The sequence below is a fragment of the Plodia interpunctella genome, chromosome 6, assembly GCF_027563975.2.
Source record: "Plodia interpunctella isolate USDA-ARS_2022_Savannah chromosome 6, ilPloInte3.2, whole genome shotgun sequence".
NCBI classification, from domain to species: Eukaryota; Metazoa; Arthropoda; class Insecta; order Lepidoptera; family Pyralidae; genus Plodia; species Plodia interpunctella.
Genome location: NC_071299.1, coordinates 10,724,227 through 10,733,119, shown reverse-complemented (window position 1 = coordinate 10,733,119; position 8,893 = coordinate 10,724,227). Strand labels below are relative to the sequence as shown.

Sequence of the window (8,893 nt, the reverse complement as noted above, 5' to 3'; positions counted from 1 at the left end):
TGTTTTATTTTCCTATATACTATACTTCCTTACTTTCTTTAATCAGCAGTTTTTGGACCTATTTAATATAGATGGAGGTACTATTCGCTAAGTCAAAGCTTTTCTAAATTTTGAGATTTGTCCACTTACTCCATATGACCAATATAAACAATTCACTCATATATATAAATATCATTGTTGTATAGAATCACTCCCAGAGTTTGTTTAAAACAATAGCCGGTTGTCAAAAAACAAAGTCAGGAAAATTTAAAAATAACGTCTCTGACAGAGATAACATTCATCTTCTTTTCGAGTTATTTAACGTTGGGACTAAATTTGTCTGCTAAACGTTTAACATGTGATTCCGAGGACTTAACACTAAAACATACCTCAAGTTTAGCACTGTTCTGGAATATGGTGAGGGCCTTGTGTGTGAGCTGCGCGAAGCACGAGCTTAGGGCGGCGATCTTCTGGCGCGCCGAGAACACCACCTCCGGCTCCTCTGTTTCCAGTTCCGCTGGAAATTTTATCATAACTTATTAGATTTTAGATAGGTCAATAGAAATAATTTATTATGTCACGTCGACAGAGGACAGGGCATCTGATAAAGACAGATAAAATATCATAAGGATATTACCATCATCACCATCATCACCACATCGAGTGTGTCATTGCTAACACTGGTGTCAGAATTTATTCAAGTCGCCTAAAGGCATCTGACATGACTTTTTCGACTAATCACCGCCATTTAGTGGCAGATAGTCGCATACACACTAGTGAAGTAAACTGTTCACTAATGTGCAGGTTTCCTCACAACATTTTCATTCACAGGAAGCAAGTGGTGGCCTATGAAAACTACTATATATGAGTCAATTTGGTATACAAACACATATGGCACGAGTAGGATTCGAACCTGAGACCTTTCAATACACAGGCGGGTGTCTTAACCATTACACCATCACCTCTTCATATTACAATATCTCAGTGAAACTCTTTGAAATCTTTGAATGAGGTAGAATGTAACAAGAAAAATCTTTAAAGCTTTGTGGCACAATTTCTACACATTTGTGTTGTTTGAGACACAAGTATTTCAGCTCGGCATCATCAAAGAACTCATTAGATGAAATTTCTAAACTTCAAGACACATTGATATGAGACAAACTGCTAGTGTGTTATAAAGAAAACTAGTGGCCCACCCCGAAGCTGGCGCAGACCACTAGCTTTCTGTATGCATGCATGTTATCCTAACTAATATTATAAATGTGAAAATAAGTTTGTTTCTTTATTTGTCACCCCTTCACACTCTATCTACTCAACCAAACTTTTCAAAATTTTGATATTTGTTGAATAACAACAGGACGCAGGCATGTGATGCGTTTATTATGAGCAATATTTAAAGTTTTATAGTTTATTTATTTTTATTTTAAACAACAATAGCCATTGTTCTGCTGCAGTAGGAATTTTAACATAAAATATTCAGATTTTATGTTTCAAACTTCATTGCTCTCTGATTCAATGAGCATTATAGCCATATGTGCTAAGATGGTATAGTAGAATATAGCCAGACTCATATCTACTGAGCATTATGTAAACCTGTTAGTTTATGTAACAGGTTAATGTAAACGTTCCCACTGAGCTGTCTTGGTAAACATGTTTACAGAATGCAATCTTGCATAGTAGATATGATGATAGTTAGCTTTATAAGGGATACTAAATTCTCTGATAATAAGTATCACAGTATTTTTCGCCTATTTCAATAAACTTTTTGAGTAATTACTTCTACAAGCAAAGCCAATGTGCACAATCAAATATACATAATGAATACTGGTACTTAAGATAAACGATCTATATTAATATAACTACATAAAGAAAATAAAATTTAACAGTGTCAAGATAAAGACATTGTTTTCCAATAGAACTTATGTTTATGTTAATTAAGTTGAAAGAAGATGTAAGAGTGAGGTATATTTCGTAAGTTTATAGTTTTGTTACAAGTGTAGCATCAATTTAGCAACTAGAATTACCGTTTCAAATTCTGTGTTATTTTTTTTCTTACAATGAAAATAAAAAATTTTGTACACAAAAAATGTATTTTCCAACACTTGTTTACTTGGTAAATTGGTGTGTAATGAGAGTTCTATGGTTGAGCAGCAATCGGAAATGCAATAAATATTCATTTTAAATCAAGTAAGACACCATCAATTTGTGTGAATACGCATAAAATGCGTTTTATTGGCATGAGAGAGTTCCATACAATTATTGACGATATCTAACTAACTCGTGCAATGAGCAGCATGAAAATTATTCCAGATATTATTTAAAGTAGTACTTACAAAGAGACGTGTCCAATTCGACACATGCTTTATCGAATTCCTTTTCTAATATATCCAACCACCGAAAACCAATTCCGGTCGTCGCCATTTTCACAATAAACTTATTGACAACAACTGTCAATTTGACGTCGGATGTTTATATTTTCTGTTTTTTTTTTCTTAGAAAACGGTACGTACCGATGTCATCGAAATAGTAAGTCCCAAAACACGGAGTAGGTATTCTAGTTAGCAGGGTGTACAAGGACCTTACATAGAAAAATGAAAAATATGTACATAGTACTTACTGAAAGGGCCAATAAAAATCATATTGTTCTTAAATCTAGTTGAAAGGCGGCCTGCTTGACGTCGACCCTCTTTAAATGGAACGTTGTTGATGCTGATGCCTATAAATAAGCCGCCAAGGCTTTTATTAGTCGTCCGTCTCGCACGATATCCACGAAAAGATGTGCAACGGCTATTTTTAGAATCAAGAATTATATTGTGGTCAGGCTCGTATTAATTTCAGAAGTCATAATTTTTCTTTGCGGAGAAATGTGAATCGGGGAAAAGTTAGTGACAGCCCTATTTAAACTCCTGTGGACTTAAAAAAACGAGAATTTACTGTAGCTCTTTATTTAATTCCACTTAATATTTACAACATTCAAGTAGGCAGTATCTTCCATTGCGAGGTCGCGGCCGGACACACCGATTTTGTAAGAGAATAAATAAATTACCAAGAACACCACTCTATTTACAAATACATGCTTTCAATCGATATAACTTTAACATATCCACTTTGTTATTCTCGAAGAGATCAACTAAACGAAAGAGGTCCATGAATTAATAAAGCGCATGGAAATTATAATCAGTTTAAAAAAGTATTTCAATATTCTGGGGCGGGATCACACACAAAATTAGGGCCCAGACACCTTACTACATCATCATCTGTTGCGCCGACGCAGCGCGTTGTCGCTTTAAATATTACGTGAGGCGAAGGACGTCAACGCAACGGTAGGGAACTAAGCGCAACGGAGCATTAAGACCGGGCCCGCTGCTCTCACAATTTTAATAGACACACAAAACCTTAAATACCGCTGTGTCAGGCCGCCATTAGGTATGATAATTATTTACATGTACATGAAGTATTTCTTCCATTTGTTATCAATCCATCGCTACCTCATCGCCAGCGAAGGTAGCCTGTACAATTCGTAAGCGTACGGTAACAAATAAATACACAAACATTTACCTAAGCTTACAGATTAAGGTACTGCGGTATACATATGTTTTGACTCATAAACTTATCGAAAATGAGCGCAGCTCGTTATCATAAAGTCTAACGACGGTATATTAAGACCACATTAAATATTTCTTTGTAGGTAGATAATTTCATTGACATCGTGACGCGCATTTAAAACTTTGTTCTGAACACAAAAGTTGGGCATGAGCATAACATACATATAGCAATATCGACTCTATTCACTATCAATAGAGACTATATTCCTATTTTCAAAAATCCATAACCATACATTACAAAAAATACTTTTAGTATCTCCAAACCCTGAATTTCAAAATTAATAGAGGCATAAAGTCCTCCTTTTTATAACGACCATAACGACCACAGCGCTAACAAACATAATATTATACATAAATGAAAAAAAAAAACATGATTGTAGTAACAAAACGCTGAAGAAAAAACGGTTAATTCATGAGTCCAGTGGCGCCCTCATTTCACTATGTTTTACACACAAACTCGAGATCGTTTAGAAATAATATCAAGATTAAATTATTTCAAGGATATGAATAGTAATAAAAGTTTGAATATTTTGAATTATCTTAATTTTCTGTCCGTAAGCACTAGTTGAAGCGAAAATGTAATCGTATCGACAACGACAAAATGTATATCGAAAATGAACAGCGCGTCTATCGTACCCGAAAGTAACTATTAATTTTCCATATAAATTACATATTTTAAAACCTCATACTAATCCCATGACTTTTGTAATGTATTTCTAAAGAGGAGTTTCACTGGAGTCACAATAAAACTGATTATAAATTAATGTGATATTTTTTCTATATAACTACAATTCTTTCCATAGCTGCTATTATGAGAAACGAAATTACTGTACTTAGACACAATACCTATGCATAAAAATAAATATTGGAAATGTGAAATGGTTAAAATTACATTCTCTTAAACATACGTAATCATAGTTACCATATTTTATTTATACTATTATTATTTTTTGTGTTGAAATGATTGAAATGCAACAGTAAACTTTGGTGTTGTTGATACGAATAGTAGTTTGTTAATAATAATTTAATCGGAAGGCCTACCACTAAACATACAAACACGTTAGCCGTCTGCTACATAAATTATATTAACGGGACTCGAATTATTTTTATTTAATGTTGCTGAAGTTGTAGCGGTGGTGGTGTAATGGTTAAGACGCCCGTCTGTGCCACTCCTACTCGTGCCACATGAGTTTGTATACCAATCTGACATAATCAATCATGTATAGTAGTTTTCATCGACCACCGCTTGCTTCCGGTGAAGGAAAAACATGGTGAGGAAACCTGCACACTCGTTGATTATTAACTTGTGTGTGAAATGGAGAAGGCAATGGCAAACCACACTATTAATAATGTCAAGAAAGTTGTTACATGTGTTTCGTTCCATGTAATGACCACGACCGTTAGTCATGAGGAATACGACTATGAAGAAGAAAGACGTTTCGACGACCTTGTCTGGCTGCGACAGCGGCGACAACAAGGTCGTTGAAACGTCAGCAACATTAAATAAAAAAGTTTCGTGATAAGTCCCGTTAATATAATTTATGTATTTATGTGTTCAAAGCGCGACAGTTTAAAAAACACTACGTAGTACTCCACATACTGTATCTCTTCTCCATATCGTGAAGAGAATTGAGAGAACGCAATGGCGTACTACGTGTTTTATGTTTCATGATAGTCCCCCAGGGCCTACTAGGGATCCATAGCACATTAAAACGTTTATTTTACTTTGTAGGTTGATCTGATTCGTGGAAACTTTACGACCATCTAAATAGCTTGCTAATCTCGTAAACATAAACATTTTGGGGAGAACGATCTATGAATTTTTGGCAATTTTTATAACTTATCCCAAAATAATAACGCGAAGTATAATTTTTATTCAATACATTTATTTTTTATATTGAGTAGTTATACCTTTTTCTGATAAGTTTTTTTTTACCATAGATTAATAGACCGTCTTCCTAGAATTTCATAGAGATATTTACCATAGATTCGTGAATGGTCGTGTTTTATCGTTCAAGACAAATTGAATGGAGATAAATGTCATCTATTTCTAAATGCACATTGCGTCCTTACATAAATATTATCCCTCTTTGTAAAATACAATATTAAAAAAACAATGTTAGTAGCTTAGCATTTACAGTTTTTACAGAGCTATAATACATAGATACAACTTGGATAAATATATCCAAAGCATTAGCGACATACTTTCTTGTAGTACTATTAAATCACACATTGAGATATTAATAACTATTATTAGCTAGGACCATATTGGAGGCATAACGACAACAACAGAATTCACATTAAGTAACAAACAGTCGAACATGTCCTATTAGAATTAATGTAGGATATATTTTAAAAAATCTTTTGTGATGTCCAAATTGACACAAATTTGAATCTTAACTTCTGTTTAATATAGTGCAATGTCCTTTAGCACATTACTGTAATGTCGTTTATCACTTCGTTAAAAACGCTGCGCTTCCAGCAATGTAAATCGATCATACATAATAATATTTAAATCGTATTAAAAACATTTGATCAATCAATTACTTCATAGTTTAGTTACAATTAATTCAAAGCAATTGCTTTATTTTCTAAATCTAAAGTGTAAATATAATAATAACCACATGGTTTACATTTCCTTTCTGCATACTCCGCGATATGATTTATTTCTACGAAAAAAAGCAAAACTAGCCACAATAATCAAGCTTCAATACAGAAATCATTCCATATGTAATCAAATATATAGCAATGATTACACAATTCCTTCATATATTTTACTTCTCGCATATATCTGGTGGTAAAATACGCCACTTCACGATTTCATTTATCTGAACAGCAAAAAATATATATTTGGAAAATTGCTTCCTACAACTAGTTGACTTGAATGGGCGGCCGAGCGCTATAACTACAAAGTTCTGATATTTTATGACAACTTTACCAGTCAAATGATGAGCCACAGCACACTTCCACTGCACCGCTCCCACCCGGCACAATGACGTTCATAGAAAAGTGAGCTTTAAACCATCCACAGTAGAGATACTTTGCATTGGCTACAAATTAGAGGACTGCTCGCTGTCAACTCCCGTTGTCAATGTAAAGTATGTCTACGGAGGTCGTTTTAAAGCTCACTTTCCAATGAACGTCATCTTGCCGCGTGGGAGCGGTGCGGTAGGTAATTTCTATGACGATAAAGTACTACATGGCAATAAGAAAGTTGGCCTCTGGTTAGAACCGAACAGTCACAGCGCTCGGCCGTCTACGAGGGTGACCTTACAATAATTAAGCACATTATTCACTAATTACGCTTCAACTAAACCTTAACGTCAACGCATACAATTAGATCTATATTACCTTTAAGTAAAAAGCACTGGGTTCATTTGACTCGGTGTCTTAACAAACAACACATCCATTTTTTTCTTGGATATGTCCGTCTGACCTCTCAATCTCTGATAGGATTGCGTGGAACATGTCTGTGACTGACTGAAATGGTAAAGATAACACTATCATTAGTAAACAAAATGTGAGATCTTATTTTTAATAATAACATCGGTCTATATTAAAGTTTGTTATTGTTATTACTAAAACTGATGCCAGATTTTATTCATGTCGCCTAAAGGCAACTTATATGACTAAGCAGTCAGCTATTATGGACTTATACTGGCTGACTTAGACACATTCAATTAAGATTACACACAGACTCACAAGCATTATCTCTTTATAATATTGGTCAATGTAAATGTGTCTCTCATTATGGTACAGAAAATTGAAGTCATGATTTTGATTCAACACTAATACAGCCGTAATTAGTGCCACATTTTATTGACTCCAATTAAAAAGCAAAAGGTTATGGTGCATTTAGCCCACCCGATGTGGAGTGACGGGAAATGGTCACCACCATCAAGCACTCCTTATGCAGCTGCAGATTTGAACACAAATTGTGATATTTCCTCTTTAATTGGTGCTTGCGATGTGTGTATACTGACCTCATTCCGTTTAGCGCTAGTCTCGACGAAAGCCGCTTTCCATTTTTCAGCCAGTCTTTTACCTTCTTCTGTACTGATTTTTCTTTCTAAGTGAAGATCTGTTTTGTTTCCAACTAACACTATGGGTACACTGTAATAAAATGTAAAAAATTATATATCCCAGATTATATTGTGTACCTAATATTAAATAAATAAATAAATAGTTAATGATTATCCTTCAAATATCAGGGGACCCTACAGACATCAGAATGGAATCATGGGAAATAGTTACACAAAATATTTTAATTTTCATTGTAGTCTTAATACAATCTAGATTTACAAAACAAAACATTGAATTTGAATTTACTCTTTTACAGAAATAATAATATAACAGCTACATCATTATCCCAAAATTTCTGTGGGAGCAAAACGCCAGGAAACAGCAAGTCACGGAATATATATTTTTTTTTTTATTTATAAGATATTCTCAACTATAATAAGCAGACGGTGAAAATACCATCTATAATAATGAAATTGGATAAATATAAACAATTAATAATAAATTTAATTATGATTCAAAGTATAAAATTACACTCACTGAATCTTGCCAACCATGTCGAGTAATTTGTCATAAATAATTTGTACTATTTGGAAGCTTTTGCTTGAGTTTATAGAGTAGACCAACACATAACCATGGAAATCCATGCTGTACTGAAGCGGGAATATACTATACTCATCCTGGCCAGCTGTATCTACCAACTTTACTTCATACTCGGTGGAGTTCAAGCGAATAAACTTTGTAAATGCTGAAAAAATAATAAATAAGTAAATCATTGCGTACAACGCCATCACATTGTTGTGGTTAAAGTAATAAAACAAACACATACTGTTTTCGATTGTGGGATCGTATGAGTCGACGAACTGTCCCTCCACAAATTGTATTATCAAAGACGATTTGCCTGAAATAATTTTGTTTTAAATAAAACGTCATAAATATTAATTGAGACGCACATGAAATGTTTAAAGGTCTGGAGACTTACCAACAGATCTGTATCCCATCATAGCAATTTTTCTTTGCTTAGAGGGCATTTTGTAAGACTTAATTATTTACACAATTTAAACAATAAAACACAGCAATCAATAGTTTTACTTATTTTAACATGAATTCAAGCAAAAATACCACGAAATTCATCCTCACTTTACATTACAAATTGTGAGTGAGTGACATTGACATATAGAAATTCAGTTCAGAAGTGAGAGTTACTTTTATGTACATATACTATTAATTTATTTATCACAAAGATAATATTTCGAGATAAAACACGAATCAAATGATATGAATTAAAA

The 8,893-nt window shown here is 33.7% G+C and overlaps 2 protein-coding genes across 3 annotated transcripts in view; both read right to left on the bottom strand.

Annotated features, from left to right (window-relative positions):
* LOC128670567 (Golgi-associated PDZ and coiled-coil motif-containing protein-like) overlaps positions 1-2,410 on the bottom strand; it is a 70,980-nt gene extending 68,570 nt beyond the window's left edge. The window contains exons 1-2 of one of the 2 annotated variants that reach the window (XM_053746335.2): positions 2,313-2,410; positions 369-496 (exon numbers count right to left, since the gene is read on the bottom strand). In XM_053746335.2, the coding sequence (XP_053602310.1) occupies positions 369-496; positions 2,313-2,400 (216 nt within the window). In that variant the 5' untranslated portion in view covers positions 2,401-2,410. Of the gene's footprint in view, positions 1-368; positions 497-2,312 lie in introns of those variants that run through there. The other variant, XM_053746336.1, reaches the window with a different exon arrangement.
* Positions 2,411-2,908: 498 nt separating this feature from the next.
* On the bottom strand, positions 2,909-8,772 carry Rheb (Ras homolog enriched in brain). Its single transcript, XM_053746670.2, has 5 exons — positions 8,587-8,772; positions 8,434-8,505; positions 8,145-8,352; positions 7,568-7,697; positions 2,909-7,064 (listed from the first exon to the last, which is right to left on the bottom strand). Exons 1-5 carry the CDS (start codon positions 8,633-8,635, stop codon positions 6,975-6,977), a joined length of 549 nt encoding a protein of 182 aa, XP_053602645.1. The 5' UTR covers positions 8,636-8,772; the 3' UTR covers positions 2,909-6,974.
* Positions 8,773-8,893: the final 121 nt, after the last annotated feature.

Bases quoted from the DNA above. Each gene is read 5' to 3' on its own strand.
- Rheb (XM_053746670.2), bottom strand. From the start codon at position 8,635: ATGCCCTCTAAGCAAAGAAAAATTGCTATGATGGGATACAGATCTGTT. The intron at 8,353-8,433 runs GTATGTGTTTGT...TTATTTTTTCAG, and splicing joins CGATCCCACAATCGAAAACA to CATTTACAAAGTTTATTCGC. The intron at 7,698-8,144 runs GTGAGTGTAATT...ATTTTATTACAG, and splicing joins GACATGGTTGGCAAGATTCA to TGTACCCATAGTGTTAGTTG.